This window comes from Cucurbita maxima, unplaced genomic scaffold (assembly GCF_002738345.1).
Source record: "Cucurbita maxima cultivar Rimu unplaced genomic scaffold, Cmax_1.0 Cma_Scf00004, whole genome shotgun sequence".
Classification (NCBI taxonomy): Eukaryota; Viridiplantae; Streptophyta; class Magnoliopsida; order Cucurbitales; family Cucurbitaceae; genus Cucurbita; species Cucurbita maxima.
This window is the reverse complement of record NW_019272020.1, coordinates 3,568,146-3,588,538: the sequence shown is the minus strand read 5'-3', so window position 1 is coordinate 3,588,538 and position 20,393 is coordinate 3,568,146. Positions and strand designations below refer to the sequence as shown.

The 20,393-nt window shown below is 35.2% G+C and overlaps 6 protein-coding genes across 8 annotated transcripts in view; 1 reads left to right on the top strand and 5 right to left on the bottom strand.

Moving 5' to 3' along the window:
• Positions 1 to 20,393, bottom strand: part of LOC111478507 (vegetative cell wall protein gp1-like) — a 446,768-nt gene that overhangs the window by 8,140 nt on the left and 418,235 nt on the right. The window lies entirely within an intron of this gene.
• LOC111478517 lies at positions 2 to 3,515 on the bottom strand. Of its 2 annotated transcripts, none has more exons than XM_023122810.1 (4): positions 2,965 to 3,515; positions 533 to 629; positions 339 to 428; positions 2 to 45 (listed from the first exon to the last, which is right to left on the bottom strand). In XM_023122810.1, exons 1-4 carry the CDS (start codon positions 3,062 to 3,064, stop codon positions 15 to 17), a joined length of 318 nt encoding a protein of 105 aa, XP_022978578.1. In that variant the 5' UTR covers positions 3,065 to 3,515; the 3' UTR covers positions 2 to 14. The 2 variants fall into 2 exon arrangements, with proteins under 2 accessions (XP_022978578.1, XP_022978579.1); XM_023122811.1 differs by having other exon boundaries at positions 533 to 623.
• Positions 7,959 to 8,684, bottom strand: LOC111478514 (heavy metal-associated isoprenylated plant protein 43-like). Its single transcript, XM_023122807.1, has 2 exons — positions 8,505 to 8,684; positions 7,959 to 8,436 (listed from the first exon to the last, which is right to left on the bottom strand). Exons 1-2 carry the CDS (start codon positions 8,614 to 8,616, stop codon positions 8,153 to 8,155), a joined length of 396 nt encoding a protein of 131 aa, XP_022978575.1. The 5' UTR covers positions 8,617 to 8,684; the 3' UTR covers positions 7,959 to 8,152.
• Positions 9,696 to 11,875, bottom strand: LOC111478470 (salicylate carboxymethyltransferase-like). 2 transcript variants are annotated; one of them, XM_023122745.1, is made up of 5 exons: positions 11,777 to 11,875; positions 11,284 to 11,688; positions 10,958 to 11,212; positions 9,826 to 10,204; positions 9,696 to 9,792 (listed from the first exon to the last, which is right to left on the bottom strand). In XM_023122745.1, the coding sequence occupies exons 1-4, from the start codon at positions 11,849 to 11,851 to the stop codon at positions 9,851 to 9,853; spliced, it is 1,089 nt and encodes a 362-aa protein (XP_022978513.1). In that variant the 5' UTR covers positions 11,852 to 11,875; the 3' UTR covers positions 9,696 to 9,792; positions 9,826 to 9,850. The 2 variants fall into 2 exon arrangements, with proteins under 2 accessions (XP_022978513.1, XP_022978514.1); XM_023122746.1 differs by having other exon boundaries at positions 9,696 to 9,796; positions 9,830 to 10,204.
• LOC111478468 (salicylate carboxymethyltransferase-like) lies at positions 13,394 to 14,844 on the bottom strand. Its single transcript, XM_023122744.1, has 4 exons — positions 14,770 to 14,844; positions 14,275 to 14,679; positions 13,940 to 14,182; positions 13,394 to 13,864 (listed from the first exon to the last, which is right to left on the bottom strand). The coding sequence occupies exons 1-4, from the start codon at positions 14,842 to 14,844 to the stop codon at positions 13,493 to 13,495; spliced, it is 1,095 nt and encodes a 364-aa protein (XP_022978512.1). The 3' UTR covers positions 13,394 to 13,492.
• Positions 18,460 to 20,024, top strand: LOC111478472 (salicylate carboxymethyltransferase-like). The gene is made up of 4 exons (XM_023122749.1): positions 18,460 to 18,574; positions 18,664 to 19,068; positions 19,164 to 19,406; positions 19,484 to 20,024. Exons 1-4 carry the CDS (start codon positions 18,509 to 18,511, stop codon positions 19,838 to 19,840), a joined length of 1,071 nt encoding a protein of 356 aa, XP_022978517.1. The 5' UTR covers positions 18,460 to 18,508; the 3' UTR covers positions 19,841 to 20,024.

The following is a 20,393-nucleotide window of genomic DNA, read 5'->3' as shown; positions in this document are numbered from 1 at the left end:
CCATTCATGTCACTTCAAACCCTCCCCTTGCGCCAAGAGAGGGTACTGCATAAGAATGAAAGTTGTAAAGAGTATTAGAAAATGCATATTGATTGAGTTTTTAAGGTACCTGAATACCGTAGGTTTTAAAGAGTAAAATCATATAAAATAAACAAAAATAAATAAATATAAATCTGAAAACCCATGAAACAAACAAGTTCTTACAGTTTCTGAAGTACTATTATAAAACATTTCACTGGTTTATCCACTTTAGAAATATTTATAAAGTGACTCTACGGTCAATAGTGAAGCATGAAATTTTCTATCAAATGATATGAAGATGTAGAAGTAGAACAGACCTTATAATCGACAATTTAGTAGCATCATTCAAAGAAAGATCTTCATCGACAATTGTGTCGTTCTTACATGAGTAGAAGATTAAGAGGAAGCTACACAGATGAAGCACGTTAACAAATTCAGAGTCAATTTTGTACAAGCAAATATATATCAGAAACTTGCTCTCATACTCATAGATGAGGAAGGAGAAGACTACCAGAAAAACCTAAGAACGAACACCTGAAGGATGATAACATCTTGCTCCGTCATGGTTAAGGTCTGAATGACATGTGAAATGATAAGGACGGCTGGCACTTGAAAGAAACAGGACCTTCATTTTAATCTTCAAGGAGAAACAATGTGCAATTGATAACAGGACTGTTCTTACTGTCCAAGTTTGAATCTACAATATCTAGGATAATGGATCTTTCCCAAATTGATCTTGATAAAGTAGTGAACCAACAAAAAGAGAGAGAGAGAGAGAGAGAGAAGAACAAAACACAGAGGGTACGATTTGCTACATTTTTCTGCCCATCACAAGCGTGTAAGAAGTTAGTACTAGATCTAATATACAGGGCAAGTATCAAGCTCATCAAGGGCCGCACTTCATTAGATAATTTTAATATTGAAGTAATTGTACATCTTTTCATTTTCATGCATTTGACAAATGAGAATTAAATTCTTACGCAGGCATAAAAGGCAACCATCTAACATTTACAGTCCCAGGAGGATCGAGAAGAATCGTCTCAGAATGAATACAATCAATATAAATAGACAACTTGACAGGAGAAAATTAGCCTAATATTGGCTTCACTATACCTCAAATTTCCTGGAATTGATTATGTAGAAAAATGTACAATCTTCTGCAGGTACTACCAAGCTGTCTAACGCCTGCATTTATTACCAAATGATCCGAACTCATAATACTTGGTACTGTGATCTTCTACACTGCCCTATTTTTGGTTGCTTACATTAGGATGAGACCGAGACTTTGGCAGACTTTTTGCTAAGGATCTGAAGATTATCTTTTCACGGGGAACGAAAGGAGTGCAGACCAAAGCATTATGTTCTGCCTTCAAATTAAGATCAATCTGAACATAATTTGACCAATTCTGCTGAATTGGATAATGAGTTCATTAGCAGTCCAATAAGAACTCGAAAGTCTATAATATATGATTGACCTTGAGCAATAGATCTGAAGTCTAAACCCAACGAGGTTTTCTTCAAGATGCAATAGCCTGCCTGTGCTAAGATTTCTTTCTACAGTTGATTCTGCCCAATCATTATCAGACTATCCTTCATTTGTTAGGCTACGATGCTCGGTAAACAGAAGTCCTTTACTTCAGGGTTTCTTTAAATATGAAACATCTCAATACCTTAGTTATTGCTTGTGGATGTATTTTATCGATAATTAAATTTACAGAAAATGCAGTATCTAGTCTAGTGTGAATCAAATAAATGAGTTCTTCCACCAATCTTCTATATCTTTTTCATTCAGTAGATCAAACACATGCTTTGATGTACTTGAGTTTCCCTGAATCCGTAACTTCAAACTGTAGTGCAAGCTTCTACAAATTTTCTAGTTATCAAATATCATCTCTAGTAGTTCACCGCACACAATAACCTAAAGGACAAAGGGTCAAGGTGTCCCTTTTCATAGAGGGAAGGGTCACACAAAGGTCTAAGTAGAGTTAAAATATACTAAAAAAAAAAAAAAGAAAAAAACTATGTTATATCTTGAATCCTTTGGATGCTCAAAGAAAATGTCTGCAACCAGCTTCGATACAGAATTTGTGAAAGGTGATTTCTTGGGCCCATAACGTGACTTCTTCAACTTAGACACATCATTTGTCCTAAATTTTCTTCGAAAGCCAAGTGGAGATCGCATCTACACTTCATTAACATTATTTGTTGGTTCTAAGCTTTCCTAGGGCTGTTACATTTTAGTCGAGAGAGTACAACATGTATTAAATATGCTGTTATAAACATCGCCATTTTGGTACACTCGTTTAAAATAAAAGGAAACTGCATGCCACCCCCATTATGTTGAGGAGAAAGTCAGGAACTTTGGCGAACAATACTGCTTTCTAGGAGATATTTCCAAATCCCCGATTAAAGAAGTTGGGTAATTATTATCTACTTCAAGATGAAAAATCTCTTTTGTGAATTAAACCACCCGTAGAAATTGCTTGAAAGTTTTTAAAGGATCAGACTTACACCCAACAAGGTAAAGCCAACGTGTATGAGTTTGATGATCAATAAAAGGGATAAACTATCTGTGCTAATAAAACAAATTTATAGAAAATGGTACCCAAACAACATGGATTAGGGTGAAGGGGTCGTTGGCTTTTGTGGACATTAGGATGAAAGGCCAAAATCGATGACTTGGACGACTCACATTCTGATGGAAATTTAAAGCTTTTATAAGGAAGGGATTGTGGGACAAATAACCATTAGCTTGAAATGAGAAATGCTAGGCTTCCCCGCCTACAATAGCATATGTTTACTTTTTCCTCCACAACAATACTGCGAGGTTGGAGTGTTGGAGCGAGGGTCAGGATTATGGAACGTTCTTACATTTTAGTGCAGTTAACTAGTTAGCCAAATTGTAAATTCAAATCAATCACCATTGTAGTTCATAGGTAATACCTCCATGATAGAGCATCAAGATATTAGGATTGATCCCATGAGCAGCAACTGCTATAGCCAGTAGACGGAGTACACTTTCCTCCACTGATTCCAGACACATCCACTATAGATGGGAAAAGTATACGATCCGATGTCCAGATATAAGAGTCTGTCTGACCACTAGGAAACGTTGAGACGATAAGCTTAGGTATTCCAATATGAAGAGATTTTATTGCAGAGGATATGAGAGACGTCCCTTCACTGCCTCAAAGCAGCCCTATAGCTCCAGCAATAACCCCATCCTTCTGGGCTTGAATAAAAAACTCATTACCAAGACTGCTTTACCCCGGTCATCGGAAAGATGATTTCAGAGAGATCATAGCAAAAGAGAACATACTCCCTCGATACGAAGAAGAAATCGTCCAAACTCTCGATCCCATTCTGACGCCGGGTAGAAACATTAACAACCGTCACTTCGACCTGTCATTTCCACAACCACAGACAGTCAACAGAAGCACAACGAAGTGAATCGTAAACCCGACGATTCTGCTTAGAGCCTTAGATAAAGTAAGAATTACTTGTTTCTTCTCTCTATTTGTTCTTTCTGTTCCCTCCTATTTCAGTTTTCAGAATAACAGTAGACGCGAATTTAGAGATCGAATACATGTCTTTACCTCCGATATTTTAGTCAATCAAAGTTGAAATCACAGTAATCTCCATCAAAATCACGAAAAACAAGACAATGCAAATGAAAATTTTCACCAAAGGATGCACAACACATACATTCTAAACAATAGTTCAAGAATTGTAATTAAAACAAAAATCTCGAGAGAGACAATTCAGGTTGGGATGAACTGCGTCGTAAATGAATCGGAGCTAGCTTTGTATCAGCAATTGCGATGAAAAAAAAAAAACTGGGAGAATTTTACTTCCACAGCCCTTTATTTTTTCTCATTATATTAAATTAATATTTTTATATTAAATTATTCTGCTAATAAAGTTTTTACAGAAAACATATTGATTTAAAAAAATTAGTTTGGACACAAAAATAAAAAGATTATTATTATTTTTAGATTATGATAATTATGTTATTTAATAGAATTAGTTTTGAAATATACTAATTTTATAATAGAAATAGATATTGATAAGTTGAAGTGACTACTATCTTATTGACTTCATTTTTTTATTTTGAAGTCAATTTATTTTATTAACAAAAAGCCAGTTAATTAAATTCTTTTTTATTCATATAAAATAATAATAATAAAAAAGTATATTAAGAGCATAGTCACATTTTTGTTTTTTTTTGTTAGTTGGACTTATCTCTCCTGACTCCAAAGTTTTTTTTTTGTTTTTTCTGTGTCAAATTAAATAAGATAAATAATTATGAGGTAGGTATTTTAAATACTATTTTCAATCAATAATTATAAAATTTAGGAAAAATTATAAAGATTAGTATAGTTTGTAAAGTTAATAATTTTAGAAATTTATTCCTCAATTTTTTTTGGTTGACTTGGTGATTCGAGAACTTGAATAAAATTTAATAGTCAACCAAATTTGACCTTCCATTTTCAGATGAGGTTCTCCAGTTGTATTTTTTTTTTCTTGTAATTAATTAAATAAAATTCTATTTATCTATTTTTGGGCCCACCTATTTTTCGTAACATTGAGACATCTCAAAAAGCCATCTATTCGTATTCTATCGAAACATTGGTCCTCCTATTCCCATGTCATGTCATTTACGGACTCCGTACGGGATAACAAATAGATAATCCAACCTTTGACACATAGGTTGAGGGTACAATATCGGCACACCCGTGTTGCCCCGTATTGTCTTTGAAAACTCATTTCAAAGGAAGTCTTCTGAAACACCGGTCTCGAAATGCTTGTCGTCACTGTGAAACACATATGTGTCACATGATAGCTCGCTTTGGCCACATGGCCCAAGGGTAGTGGAGAGCTGACACCATGTCTCCCTTGTCAATCTATTGGAGAATCGGGTACTCAACTAATATTAAAAAGTTTTCATACTGGCGGAGTATTCACAAGGGGACTATAGAACTTATACAAGCTCCTTCTAATGAAAAAATCAAATTCAATGAGGGTTTTGTTCATCCCACACGTACACGTCATGGGCATCTTGTGTTTTTTTATTATATAGACTTATATTTAACTATTGAGAGTGAGGATATTATGCATAACGTCACTATTCCACCCAAAAGTGGTACATTTTGAGTCATTTTCATTACTCATAGGTTAGACATTATTTTGGCGAACGATCATATGTTATCGTGGAGTGTCTGTCCAATATCCGATTAACACCAAATTTGGCAAACATTCACATTTCACATGGACGGACTTAACTCTAGAACTGTATGTCCAAATTCTCTCCGAGTTCTCAATTTTCAAGGTTAAGGTTTGGGGTCCTACCCAACCCTTTAACAAGCCTATCTTTGACATTCATGTTTACTTGTGACCCTTGTCTTGCTTCGACCTCTTCTTCTCTTCAATGACCGCTTTGTATGGTGTGTTAGATGAGACACCATATTCGTCGGTCGTATCACAGCACTTATCTAGGTCCTTGCGTGGCCTTAAGCGCTGCTTAGCTTGTTGAGGGTCAAAATTTATTCTCTTAGGAGACAAACCCCACCTAAACCCATAGACTTCAACCAACTACATGCGTAGAAAAGTCATCAAAGCCAGCCGCCTCATGTGAAAAATAAGGAACATAAATACAAATAAATTTATAGGTGCGAAAATTAACATGAAAACAACGGGTTTTAACGTTAGTGCAAGTCGTCGTCAACATACAAATATTCAGATGTCTTGCCGTATTTGCAAAGTTTAAGTCACTAACTTCATAATTATTTTATTTTTAGTTCTTAGGAAAAGGGAGGGCCGCGCGTCGCCGGAAAGATGGACACGTGTCAGGCGCGGAATGGCGGGGAGAATTTTACGAAAAATACTGCGTCAGGTAGGGTTTGAAGACCGGCACCCGCTACCAGATCCGTGAACCCGCACGACCCGAACCCGTATCTGCCACGCGTCATCGTGGGAAAATTCTTAGAACCCGCGTGCGTCCAGATTCGAACACACGCCCTGCCTCTTAGTGGACCAGTCATCCATCGCCACGTGGCGACACACCAGCGCGCGACTCCATCCCCTCAGCGCGTCCGTGCGCGTGGGAAACCCCTCCGGCGCGTGAGATCTATTTTTATCTCGATTTGACTTCCGTTCCACTATTTTTCATCTCGGTTTTGATACTGATCTAAGTCTAACTTGAATTAGGACCTACCAAGAAAATTTTAGAATTTTTGGAACCTTTTCCGGTAAATAATTCGGGCTTGGGAAGGCACGCGTCAACCATGTAAGTAGCCATTTGGATTCCCACGAGCAATACTTGTAGGAACCGCTAGGAACAAGCATGCATGCTACCACCCATTAACTTAGCTAGCCGGACCTAGTATATTAGTATGGAAACTGCGCAAATGAAATGATTAAGGAAAGCTTGATATGAAATGTTTATTAAATCTGTTTGATTGAGATTCTGATAAAGTATGTATGCATGAGGATGGGAAACTTGTGAAATCTGCGCTCCGGGTAAAGATAGACGTTATCTTCTTGTTGATCATGTTTGTTAATATTGCATGAACTGCTGCGTGTTAACTCTATGCATGATGATTGCTTGTGTTATCTTTCTTGATGAATAGGAAGAAATTACGAGCTTAGATTAGGGTGCTTGTGACTAAGTAGGCTAGATGAGACCCTAGATTGGGGGACCTCTAGAATATCGTGCAATTAGACCCGTGAAATGATTACTGGCAGATCCAGAGCCCAGAATTCCAAACCCGATAGGTTTGTGAGACCCGACACGAGAATCCTAGAGATACATGAATCCAAGTCTAAGCCACCAACTTCTACCCTAGAAAGAATAATAGGTCACCACGGTAACTGTAGGTAGCCCGCTAGCGTTGAGCAGTGTAGATAGTGTCATCAGAACCTCCACTTCCCTCTCTCCTCTGATACCGTATTGTCGAGCCAGAGCTCCGGTACGGTGATCATTGAGCTTTGCAGATCTGGATAAGGAAGTGTGACAGGTGCCCAGACCTAGTGGTGATAGCTACGGGGTCTTCTGAACAGGACTCCTGGGCCATAGAAACCCGTCCCTGAGCGGGGGACGTGGAGCCACATAGGATGACTCAGTAGCTGATCGACACACAGGGGGTCGCACCCCGTTTAGTGGATGTATGGTCCTGTGTGAGGGTCGTCAGCTAACCTCCACGGATGATGTTCAGAGAGAGTCACATATTCAGATACAGTCATACGATCCCCTCAAATTTACTTATAAGGTCCCCTCAGATTTACAAAATATTTTATGAGATTTTATCAAATTGAAATTCTAACTTTTAAAATCACTAATTTTATAATTTAATTTTTTACAAGTACATTTTTTAGAAAATTAATAATTAAATAATTCATTAAAAAACACTTCAAATTTTAATTGTCCACTAAGCATTGAAAAATTAATAGAATTTGATGGATTATGTTCGTATTTATTTATCCTAAGTATTTAATAAATTTTAAAATATTTTAGATGGTTAATTGATTTTTTTAACATTGAATTAAAATTTTATATCTAATATATTAATTGGGAAGTTTAAAAAAATGTCACAGTGATTAGTTGGAAGTCATAGATTTATTGTATTATTAAAATTCAGGAAATTTTATTAGACAACTTAAATTAATGTCACAACCTTTCATTTTCTTTTAAATAAAGCACAGTGCAACATTTACTTCCTTTTTTAATTGCATTCGCACCTAATTAAAATATTTATTTGACTAAAATATCGACCAATTTAATTTAATGAAATAAAATAAATATAAAAATTGAGAAATGAAAAAATAATTTTTGATTTTAATATTGGAGAATACACGCTTATGAATTTTATTATGATGAAATTGGTTACAACGAAAATAACTTTAAAATCCAAATTAAAAAAAAAAAGGACATTATCATTATTTAGGACGAACAAAATAAACACAAACAATTACATTATTAATCCAACAAAATTATTCAACATAGCTGCCTCCTAATCTTACCCCCCCTCACACACACACGATAATAGGATAAATGCATTGAAATAAAAAAAAATATATATATATTAAAATGATTTTGCAGACATCCAATAATTATATGAAGACTTAGGTTTGATCAAAGAATAGAGCAAGAAGGATAGGTTTCATGGGGCACGACCACGTACGACGATCCATAACAAGGCGGGTGGGGTGGCGGGTAGGGCGGACATGGGCATGAGGGTGTGGGGGTGGGCTTGGGCGGTGGGTTAGGCTTTATGGGCGGTCCAATGGTGTCTATATCAGCAATCTTGCCGGCGCAAGAAATGGCCTTCCTGGTACGTGTAACTATGTCGTAGGGATCCGCCGTGCCCGTCACGGCCAAGGTCCCCTTGGCTTCGTCCGTCTCAATCTTGTCCACGCCTGCACTAAAAATTATTTACAAACCAAAAAACAATCCAATATCCAGAAGGAGGAGGAGGAGGAGGTACCTTCTATGGCAGCAACAGCTTTGAGGACTTTGATCTTGCATTTCTGGCATGCAATGTCAAGTTTGAGAATGGTTTTGGTCATCGCCATGGGAAGGAGAAGTGATAGAGTCATGGGTTGTTGGTCGAATTATATATAGAATTAGCTCACCCTCTTCGATGAACAGGGATTATTAATCCGACGGTCCTGGAGAATTTGACTTCACCCATTTCATTACTCTCAAGTCAGCGGAAGGTGCACCAATACTTCATCAAAGAATTTTCTTTGAACATGAAGGAAATCAAAACAAAAAAACAAAGCAAAAAAAAAAGTTGACGTTCTCTTTGGGCTTATTAATTTCTCCGAACTTTTAATTTTCACATGTTTTTCCAGGGTTTATTTCTCGTCATACCTACTATATTTCTAAGAATTTTCAAATCTACTTTTTATTTTTATTTTTATTTTTGCCCAGAGACTTAATCATTCAGGAATTTGGTAACACAAAATTGAAAATTAATAAAAATAATATTGAATATGGACTTAATTTAGAATTTAATCCATTTAAAAAATATTAATTAAATTTAGTTATAATTTATTAAGAGTTGGCTTTGAATATGACTTCTAAAATGTAAAAAAAGAAGGTTATTTTATGCTTAAACAAGTTCTCTCATAAAGATTAAAGAGATTTCAGTTCTCTACCTTTATTAAGCTTCTAATACTATAAAATAAAATTAAAATTAAAAAATTAAAAAATTAAAATAAAGAAAGAAAGTTAAGAGTAATCTTTCACATAAAAACAAAATTTAGTGTTATATTTTATGTGCCATAAAGAAATACTTCATTAAATAAAATCCAAAAGTTTTTGTAAATATTTCAATATTTTTTTAAAACAACTAGGTAATCCTCAAACCCACTGGTAGAAGTTATTGTCTGCTTTGACTCGTTACATATAGTCGTCAATCTCGCAGTTTTAAAACGCGTCTATTAGGAAGAGATAAGAAATGTTTCATTCTCTTCTCCAACCAATGTGAGATCGCGCACTCTTATATTCAACCGTTTGACAAACTTGTAGCCAGCTTCCTTAAATTATTTCTCATTTTTCAAACATCATAAGAACTGGTAAATATGTTCTGATCCACAACAATTTAAGTGGTGGAACGAGGATGAGAGAGGCTGTCAGTGTCTGCAACGACAAAAATTCAAGCATGTATATGTGGCTTACAAGATTCAATGTCCTATAGAAACACCACACGTTTTGACACAAGCTTCGTTCATAGTTTTGGTCCAGAATTACATACAACAATATTTTATTAAGAGCCTACGAATCTATATTAGGTTTAAGCATAAGTAGATGGGTTTTTTTGTCGTGTCACTTTGGTTTAGTGAGGGAAACAGTGACATTGACAAGATTAGTTTTCTCTTTTACCTTACGGTCTGCTATGATCTCACTGTATTTGATGAACAATTCATCCATAACTTCGTCTCCAAAATGGCTTACAAGAATTGGTTCAGCTATAGCCCTTATGCCCTTTGCTACGTTGTCGCTGCTACTCTTTAAACCGTCTAATGCGTTGTTGCTGAATTGATTGCTGGAAACGTCCCAAACCCTAATGCCATCCACCACAAAGGATCCTTCTTTTGCAACCTCAATCTCTATTTCTGTTGGTGTAGGCTTGTATTTGGGTATGTTGAAGCTCTCCAATTTCTCCGCTTCTATCTTTCCCTGTCATATATATATATATATATATATATATATTTTGTTTATGCCAAGTTAGAACGCTTAAGTTGGAGAAATTATGTTAAGAATTGTTAGAAGATGAGTCTCATATTTCGAGACGAGTTTATAAATAAGGAATACATCTTCATTGTTAGGAAGCCTTTCGGGAAGTCGAAAGAAAAGTCATATGCTCAAAGTGGACCATACTATATCATTGTGGAGAATCGTGATTCCTAACATGTTATCAAATTCATGCCCTTAACTTAGCTATGTTAAAAGAATCTTCAAATGTCAAACAAAGAAGTTGGGGACCCTCGAAATGTTGAACAAATGGTGTACTGTATTTCAGGGCTCCTGAAGGGGAGGTTGTTCGAGGGGTTTCATAGGCCTTAGGGGAAGCCCTATGATATACTTTGTTCAAGAAGAGAATTGTTGAAGATTATTAGTTGATCATGGGTTTACAAGTAAGAAATGAATCTCTAGAGGCCTTTTAAGGAAGTCACTAGAACTTAGGCTCAAAGTGAAGAATATCATACAATTGTGGAAAGTCGACCTTTTGAAGAAACAAAAAATAAAGTCATAAGAGCGTAGGCTCAAAGTGGATAATATCATACGATTGTGGAGGGTCGACCTTTTGAACAAGCCAAAAGTAAAACCATAAGAACTTAGGCTCAAAGTGGACAATATCATACCATTATGGAGGGTCGTGATTCCTAACAAATTATTCAAGAAATTTAGAACGACGTGACTGATGGTTACCTTGGAGACCATGTCGTTAAGCGCCATAGCCAAAAGCTCCCAAGTGTAAGAACACTCCCTACTAGCTGGGTTTTGGCTTTTCCTTCCCGGGAGTGTAAAAATCATGCAACCCCCACCCACCAATTCTTGCGCACGACACTTGAGAAACAAGGAGAAGTCCTTTTGGAATTGGTCATAATAAGCTTTCAGCACACTCTCTGGGCTCGTCTCAGCCATAAAAATATTTCTTTTATTCTCCTCCAACCCTTCAGGAACCTAACCAAAATTTTACAAAAAATTTACGAACAAAGTGAGTGGTTAAGCAAGTAAGATGTGCACTACCTTACCTTCGATAGCCAATGAAGGCTATAGGAAGAATGAATAAAGTGGACGCTATGGGTAGGGAAAAGCCTGCCATAGAAAGAGCCAGGCACCCCAGTAACGAGACAAGGCCCAAGATCAGGGCCAATCTTAATTTTCAAATCTTCGAGGAAGTTGGGCATGGATTTGAAGATGGTATTGAAGTCATTTCCGGGTAAGTCGTTTAACAAAACTTGATATTCGATTGATTCCTTGCGGAGCTTCCGGCGAGCCTTTTCGACTGCCTCAATGAGTTGGGAAACTGGCATCAATGCGTTGGGTCCAGAAGAACAGCCCAAATCCGCGATGGTTAAAGTGGTTGGAAAAGTGGAGCAGTAGAGGTTGACAATGGCTTCCTCAGCAATTGGCATCGTCATTGATATCACCTTCGACTGTTGCAAAAAAAAAAAAAAAAAAAAAAACAAGTTAAATAAGACGAAAAGCTCACTCGAAGGAGTAACTATGAAAAAAGATAGGGACCTGAAGACGGGAATTGGTAGCATAGCTAAGATCTCCAACTCCTCCATTCATGTGAAGAACTTGACCTACTTCCATGTTCTCTCTCTCTCAATGTGTTGGGTGTTTATCTTTGGGCATATGGGTCTTCTCTTATAGACATGTAATTTTTTTAACCCGTCACAAAAGAGTTAGATTGTAATACTATTTTATGAGTTTATTGGATTGTTTTATCTAAAATAATATTAATCACGCAACTGAATTTTCAATTTTTTGAAAATTCAATTCATTTCAAAGAAATCTAATTCAACTCGACACTTTGAGTTGGACAATTAGAATGGATCAAACTTTCTCGACACTTGGGTAGGTCATAAAATAAGATGTTAAAATGAGAAATAAAAATGGGATGGAAAGTGTGTTCTCATTGATATTAATAGGATATAACTATCTACTAATACCTACGAGGAGAAAATATAAACTAATTAAATAATATATTCTCCAAATATTATATCTCAACATAAGAGCCATTCAATTAAAATGATAGTAAGAATAAGAATAAGAAAATATAAACTAATTAAATAATATATTCTCCAAATATTATATCTCAACATAAGAGCGGTTCAATTAAAATGATAGTAAGAATAAGAATAAGAAAAGAAAAACAAAGGTGGATAACCTAACACAGGGCAACAACGTAGCATAATATGAAATGAGTTGTTATTAGAAAAAATAACTTAAATAACGTAAATCGACCATATTAAAGGACTCTATCGTGTTCTTAAAATATTTTGATAGATAAGAACTAATGATCTAGAACGGTCTGAAGAGATCTCCAGTATGATGTTTCAATTGTTTCTTTCTTCTTTAATGTCACCTGGCCATCTCTATACGATAAACACGGTGTTTTTTTTGATAGAAAAACCTTTCATTTTAAAATCATACCAATTTGATTACGCAAACTAAGCTTTTGAGTCGGTGCTTGAACATATTACCAAATATCAACTTTACCCAACTGTTGAAATTGATTAAGTTTATAGTAATTTTATCTATTTTTTTCATGGTTAGATTTAAGAGAAGAATGATGTGTAGTTGTAATTTATTACACATAAAACATAAATTTAGTAAAGAATCTTACCACCAAATAAGAAATATGTATATAAATAAATGAGTAGTGCCGTCTAGTCTTCAAGGTTGTATTTTGACTTTGCCTCTCTCTTTTACCCAACAAAATTTATTTGAGCTGAATTTAATTCAAATATATAAAACTTCATTAGTTTTTCTAAAATTAAATTTAAATGGCTTATTTTAAAATATATATTTTTTATTACCATACCATTATTATTTTATTTTTATTAATTTGGGTGAAATGGTCAAATTAACATAAAATGTAAAAATGCAAACTAGAGACGTAGAATAAAAGGAATATATTGGGTAAATAAATTGGTTAATTTTGAGAGGATTATGTTGTAAATATTTACTTTTAATATTAAAGGTAAATTTAAATTTAAATGTGTTTTATTTTTGGTATTATTGGGGGAAGGGTGGAGGAAGAAAAAAATAAATGTAATTATTATATTTAATGTTATAGAGAAAAATAAAAGATTACATAATTATTATTAAATAAAATGTAAAATAAGAATCTAAGTGAAGAGCCCTTTATTCCATTGCACCATAACATAACATAACATAGTTTTTAGAAGAAATTGTGACATAAAACCACATCGTTTCTTTTCAACCATTTCAGATTGTAGTGAGAGAAATAGTGAGAAAGATGAACTCACTCCTTTTGTTGAACATCTCAGCCCTAATAATTTGTTTGTATCTATCAAATAGTTGTTCCACAATGGGTTCTCCAAAGTGAGGAGTCATAATTGGTTCAATCACGGATCTAATGCAATTTGCAACATTATAACTGCTACCAATACCAACACCCCCAGTTGATGAATCAATTTCATTACTGTTATTATTGTACAAGTTCCAACGGGTTCTCAAGACTTCAAGACGCTTTATCATGAAGCTTCCTTCCTTGTGGATTTCTGCTTTTACTTCCTCTGGAGTTGGCATGAAAATTGGCATATTGAATCTATCCACTTTCTCCTCTTCCACCATCCCCTGTAAGTCCAAATCATAACACTAATAAATACCATTTCCACCATTTTATTACTCAATCAAATGCAATGTTTTCACCTCTGCAACCATCTTCTTCATGGCCAAATTGAAGAGTTCAAAAGCATAACAATGTTCTTTGGCTGTTCTTCCTAACATTGTAACGACCATTCCTCCACCTGCCACCACTTCTTCTGCCCGACACTTCAAAAACACCGAAAAATCCTTTTGAAATTGCCGGCGAAACCCTTCAATCACATTCTCTGGACTTGTACTGTCTATGAATATGTTCCCTTTGTTTTCCATCTCCATCCCTTCAGGAGCCTTTCAATTTCATACTTGATAGTTAATCAAATATATATATATTATTATTATTATTATTATTATTTTATAGAGGATGAGATTTTGAAATTCACCTGGGAGAGCCAATGGAGACTGGAAGAAGAATGAACAAAATGCAAACTTTTGTTGGGAAAGAGCCTGCCATAAAAAGAACCCGGCACGCCATTGAAGAAACATGGCCCAAAATCATCTCCAATTTGGGTCTTCAAATTTTCCAAGAAATCTGGCAAGGATCTAAAGATGAGATTGAAATCGTTTGCAGGGAGATCGTTGAAGAAGACTTGATAGTGGAGTGATTGTTTAGGAAGGTTTTGATAAAAGTGGTGAAGTTGTTTGATTAAATTGGAGACAATCATAAGGGTGTTAGGCCCCGAAGCACACCCCAAATCTGCGATGGCGAAAGTGGTTGGAATGTTGTGAGTGCAGAAATCTTGAAGGGCTTCCTTTATGATAGGCCATGCAGTGGATATTGCCTTTTGCTAATACAATCACAATCATAAATAAATAAAAGAAGTTTAGTGCAAAAGCAGTATTAATTTTGAAAATGTAAAAAAAAAAAAAAGGAAGACCTGAAGTAAGGAGTTCTTGGCGTAGCTGTCGTGGCCGACTCCTGAGTTGGTGTGGAGTATTTTTATAGCTTCCATTTCTCTGTCTGTGCTTCTCAAGCCGTGGGAGAGACACCTTATTTATAATTCCCTTCGCCTACCCACTGCATACATATTTAAATGTTTTCTAGTGGTTTAAATATTTCCCCTTAAAATATTTTAATAAATTAATATATTTCTTATATACATATATAATACTCTACCCCATAATCTTTAAAATTCAAATTTTAATATTACAATTTAGTCCAAATATTAACTAATTTATTTTTTCTTCCTCAAGGATAATACTAAAACTAAAAACACAACGCATTTAAATTTTTAATTTGTAAACTTTCAAATTTTTTATATTTGATTTTGTTTTAAAAGTGATAATAAAATTCTTCATTATCCATATTGAGAATATTTTAAGCAGGTATGAATCATTTCATTTGAAAAATTCTTCGATTATAAACCACACAAATAAAGTAGCTTTGGATATATGGACGTGGTTGCTCCATTTTTTAACTTATTATTGGCACTACAATTTATTATTTAATAATTTAATTCAGTCTAAAAACGGTTTAAATTAAGCCTCATTTACCTATAAATTTATATCAGTGTTAAAAAAAATTGTTAATTTAAAAAACTTGATCAATCCAACTCAGATTAATTTAAATTTATGGGTGGGATTGATTTTAAATTGAATTTAATTAAATAAATTCGAATTTATTAATAATTAAAAAAATTAATATTTTAGCTTCGAAATTATAATATATTTAATTATATTATAGATAAGCTATATTTACATGAGCATAATATTCTACATAGTTTCTAGAAATTTATAAGCTACCAATAATTTAATGCATAGTTTAGATTGACTAAAAACTTTATGGAATAAGAATAATATATGACAACTTTATAGTATAATTTAAATGGATGGAAAACTACATATTGGATTTTACATACCACTAAGAAGGGATCTAAACCCTACTTTGTTTGTATGCTCTGTAATCCATGACTTATCTCGAGGCAACAAGGCTATAGGGACAGCGGTCATGTGAGCCACATGCATAAAAAGCTGGATGGAGGGATATCGTTTCCCAAAAACCCTTATACCACTAAGAAGGGATCTAAACCCTACTTTGTTTGTATCCAATATCCTCTGCAATCCATGACTTATCTTGAAGACCCACATAGGAAATCATCATCTTGGTCCATGCTTCTTCACCGGTGTTCCTGGTTCTTTCTACGCCAGGCTTTTCCCTCGTGCAAGTTTGCACTTTGTTCATTCTTCTTATAGTCTCCATTGGCTACGCCAGGTAAGCTTTTGTTCCTGAAAATTTGAAAAAGTTGTGTTCTAACAATATGTGAAATTTTGGTAAATATTGGTATTGGTATAAGGAACTAGATCCACTACTTACTAGCAAATATTGTCATCTTTAGGTTTTTCCATTTGGGTTTTCCCTCAAGGCTTTAAAATGCATCTACAAGGGGAAAGTTTCTCCAAGCTTATAAAGGGTATTTTGTTCTCCTCTCCAACCAATGTAGGACATCAATCCATTCCCTTTGGGGTCCAGCGTTCTTACTGGCGCACCGTCTCATATTTACCCCCTTTGGAGAAGAGCCTCCTTATTAGCCCATAATCCAAATTGATTGAACTTCCTTCGTGTTTCCACCAATTTGGTTAGGTTCCGGAAGGGGTTGAAAGCAATAAAGGCAACATTTTCATATCGGACACGAGCCCGAAGGCAGTACAAGAAGCCTATCATTGCCAATTTCAAAAGGATTTTTCTACGTTTTTGAATTGTCGTGCCGAGGAATTGGTGGTGGGTGGGCACATGGTTCTAACAAGCTCGGCAAGAACATGTGAAGATCGAGTGAACAAGGAGTGTTGTTACGCTTGGGAGTTCTTAAATTTGGCTCTCATCGACATGGTTTCAGAGGTACAAATTCAATCTCCACAATAACATTATATTGTCCCTTTTGAGTAAAGTCTATGATTTGAACTTTTGATTCCCTTAAAAATTCTGATACTACTGAAATTGATGCATCAAGTGTGGGTGTGGGTGTTGACAGCAGTTATAGTTTTGCAAAATGCATTAGATCTGCGATGGAACCATTAAATAGGGTATCTTAATCCAACCCTATAGCAAGCATTTAAGATTTTGAGAGAGCATTCAATTCCATGTCAATGGAGGGAGGAAACCAGTTGTGCTTCCAAGATTGCAATTGAGTTCGTCAACCTCACTGCTTCTCCCACTAAAATAAATTGATTTATATCTTTTATCCATTATTTTCGTATATAGTGATTCATCACTTTGCTCCATCTTGAAGAAACAATTTGTTTTTTGGACTTTGAGGAATTTTGTAGTGATGTTTTGAATTTATTTTAATTGCGTAAGAACGGGACAACGGGGAGGAAGGCGAATGAAATTTATTAGATGAACACGACTTTCCACAATGGTATGATATTGTCTACTTTGAGCATAATAGCTTATGACAGCTTATGAGAACTTATGCTCAAAGTGGACAAATATCATATTATTGTAGAGAGTCGTGTTCATTTAACATGGTATCAGAGTCATACATTAAACTTAGCCATGTCAATAGAATCTTCAAATGTCGAACAAAGAACTTTAAAAGAAAAGGAGTCGAGCCTCCCGCCTCGAAGGCATAGTAAAAAAGACTAATACTCCAAAAGACAAAGGATTTGAGCCTCGATTAAGGGGAGCCGTACTTTGTTAGAAGGGAGGTGTTGGATGAAAGTCTTACATTGGTTAGTCTAGGGAATGATCATGAGTTTATAATAGAAAAAATATTATCTCCATTAGTACGAGGCATTTTGGAGAAGCTCAAAGTAAAGCTATGAGAGCTTATGGTTGAAGTAGACAATATTGTACCATGATGTAAAATAAATTTTAAAATATTTTTTAAATGAAAAGTTTTTTATTTTAAAAAAATGTAAGAGTATTATTGAAATTCTAATTTTGAAACAAAATAAAAACTATAACCACATTTTCTGAATTTCAATGATAACAACTTAAGTTTTTGATCCATCTAAACTATCTAATATATTAATTTTAATTTATGAAGCACCGATCAATCTAAATTATCCAATATATTAATTATAAACTCAACATATTATTCTTAGCTTATAAAGTTTCCAATCAATCTCAACTATACAATAAATTATTATTGGTTCCAAATGAATCTAAACTATCCATCCTTACTCGATGCGTGCATAAATAAACTTGGCGCCCATAACGTCAGCTGAACCATAGGGACAGGGGACATGTGACCCACATGCATGCAAAGCTGAATTTCATGCAGCCTCCCTTAGTTTGCGTTTAAACTCGGCCTGCAACTTGCGACCGACCATTTTCATATAACGCGCTATCCTTTTGTTATGAATAGCCAACTCCAGCTTTGCATTTGGAATCCAGGAAGATGGGCGGAAGTGTGGATGAAAAGGAAGTTTGTATGAGCTGTGGTGACTGTGTTATGTAGAGGAAGTCATCAATTAGCATTTCATCGGCTGACATGTCTGTCTTTTGAAGAAACTATTATTGACACCCTCTTTAAATATTATTCCATAATTAAGCATGAATCACGACTATAACATAAACCACCAATGCTTTAAATTTCTATGGCAGTGGGTTGATAAGGGAATTATAAGTAACGCATCTCTCCCACACCTTGAGAAGTGCACACAGAAATAGAAGCTATGAAAGTACTCCATATGAATTCAGGAGTTGGGGACCTCAGCTATGCCAAGAACTCCTTACTTCAGGTCTTCTTTTTTTTTTTTTTACATTTTCAAAATTAATACTACTTTTGCACTAAACTTCTTTTATTTATTTATGATTGTGATTGTATTAGCAAAAGGCAATATCCACTGCATGGCCTATCATAAAGGAAGCCCTTCAAGATTTCTGCACTCACAACATTCCAACCACTTTCGCCATCGCAGATTTGGGGTGTGCTTCGGGGCCTAACACCCTTATGATTGTCTCCAATTTAATCAAACAACTTCACCACTTTTATCGAAACCTTCCTAACCAATCACTCCGCTATCAAATCTTCTTCAACGATCTCCCTGCAAACGATTTCAATGCCATCTTTAGATCCTTGCCCGGTTTGTTGGACAATTTGAAGGCCCAAATTGGAGGTGAGTTTGGGCCATGTTTCTTCAATGGCGTGCCGGGTTCTTTTTATGGCAGGCTCTTTCCCGACAAAACTTTGCATTTTGTTCATTCTTCTTACAGTCTCCATTGGCTCTCCCAGGTGATTTTCAAAATCTTATTCTCTACAAAATAATAATAATAATAATAATATATATATATATATATTTTATTAACTATCAAGTATGAAATTGAAAGGCTCCTGAAGGGATGGAGATGGAAAACAAAGGGAACATATTCATAGACAGTACAAGTCCAGAGAATGTGATTGAGGCGTTTCACAGGCAATTTCAAAAGGATTTTTCATTGTTTTTGAAGTGTCGGGGAGAAGAAGTGGTAGCAGGTGGAGGAATGGCTCTTACACTGTTAGGAAGAACAGACAAAAATTATTGTTACGCTTATCATCTCTTGAATTTAGCTCTCAACAAAATGGTTGCAGAGGTGAATAAAGAAACATTGCTTAAAGTTTGCATTTTTTATTTTGACTCATTCATTAGTGATATGATTTGGGATTACAGGGGATGGTGGAAAAGGAGAAAATGGTTAGATTCAACATACCCAACTTCATGCCAACTCCACAGGAAATAAAAGAAGAAATCCAAAAGGAAGGAAGCTTCATGATAAAGCGTCTTGAAGTGTCTAGAATTGATTGGAACTTCTACAATATTGATTCATCAAGTGTGGATGTGGGTGTTGATAGCAGTTATAACATTGCAAAGTGCATTAGATCTGTGATGGAACCACTTATGATCCCTCACTTTGGAGAACCCATTATGGAACAACTATTTGATAGGTACAGAAAAGTTGTTAAGGATGAGATGGCCAACAAAAAGATTGAGTTCATCAATCTCACTGTTTCTCTCGTTAGAATATAAAATGATTAAAAAAAATAATGATAATATGATGTGGTTCTATGTAAGTCATTCTTGATGCAATGGAATGGTGAGTTATTTCGTTGTTTCCATACGATATGCAAATGGAAATGTGTAGTTCAGGCCATGTTGCATTGAAATGTATTCGAAGTTCTGTACTCTGGAAGGCTATCCTATCTTTATGAAATTATTAACCACCACAAATTTTAGAATTTAAATTAATAGTTGTTCTTGTCTTTGAAAAGAGACCATTATGTTCGGTGGATTACTATTGTAATGTTTCACATTGGTATTGGTTGGGGAGGGGAGCAAACCACCTTTTATAAGGATGTAGAAAACTTCTAATGACAGAAGCATTTTAAAACCTTGAGGGAAGCTCAAAGAAAACAATATCTGCTAAGCAGTGAATCTAGGGCTGTTACAAATGGTATTAGAGTCAGACATCGGACGATGTTCCAATCTTCTCGCTTTTCCCCGAAGGGGTAGACACGAGACGGTGTGTCAGTAAGGATGCTAGGCCTCAAAGAGGGTGGATTTGGGGGCGGTCCCACATTGA

Bases quoted from the DNA above. Each gene is read 5' to 3' on its own strand.
- LOC111478468 (XM_023122744.1), bottom strand. From the start codon at position 14,844: ATGGAAGCTATAAAAATACTCCACACCAACTCAGGAGTCGGCCACGAC. The intron at 14,680-14,769 runs GTCTTCCTTTTT...TGATTGTATTAG, and splicing joins CCAAGAACTCCTTACTTCAG to CAAAAGGCAATATCCACTGC. The intron at 14,183-14,274 runs GTGAATTTCAAA...TGAAATTGAAAG, and splicing joins GTCTCCATTGGCTCTCCCAG to GCTCCTGAAGGGATGGAGAT.
- LOC111478517 (XM_023122810.1), bottom strand. From the start codon at position 3,064: ATGTGTCTGGAATCAGTGGAGGAAAGTGTACTCCGTCTACTGGCTATA. The intron at 630-2,964 runs GTATTACCTATG...GTTTCTTTCAAG, and splicing joins CTTGATGCTCTATCATGGAG to TGCCAGCCGTCCTTATCATT. The intron at 429-532 runs GTAGTCTTCTCC...TCATCTGTGTAG, and splicing joins TTCGTTCTTAGGTTTTTCTG to CTTCCTCTTAATCTTCTACT.
- LOC111478514 (XM_023122807.1), bottom strand. From the start codon at position 8,616: ATGACTCTATCACTTCTCCTTCCCATGGCGATGACCAAAACCATTCTC. The intron at 8,437-8,504 runs GTACCTCCTCCT...TTTTTAGTGCAG, and splicing joins AGCTGTTGCTGCCATAGAAG to GCGTGGACAAGATTGAGACG.
- LOC111478470 (XM_023122745.1), bottom strand. From the start codon at position 11,851: ATGGAAGTAGGTCAAGTTCTTCACATGAATGGAGGAGTTGGAGATCTT. The intron at 11,689-11,776 runs GTCCCTATCTTT...TTTTTGCAACAG, and splicing joins CTACCAATTCCCGTCTTCAG to TCGAAGGTGATATCAATGAC. The intron at 11,213-11,283 runs GTAAGGTAGTGC...AATTTTGGTTAG, and splicing joins GCCTTCATTGGCTATCGAAG to GTTCCTGAAGGGTTGGAGGA.
- LOC111478472 (XM_023122749.1), top strand. From the start codon at position 18,509: ATGAAAGTACTCCATATGAATTCAGGAGTTGGGGACCTCAGCTATGCC. The intron at 19,069-19,163 runs GTGATTTTCAAA...TGAAATTGAAAG, and splicing joins GTCTCCATTGGCTCTCCCAG to GCTCCTGAAGGGATGGAGAT. The intron at 19,407-19,483 runs GTGAATAAAGAA...TTGGGATTACAG, and splicing joins TCAACAAAATGGTTGCAGAG to GGGATGGTGGAAAAGGAGAA.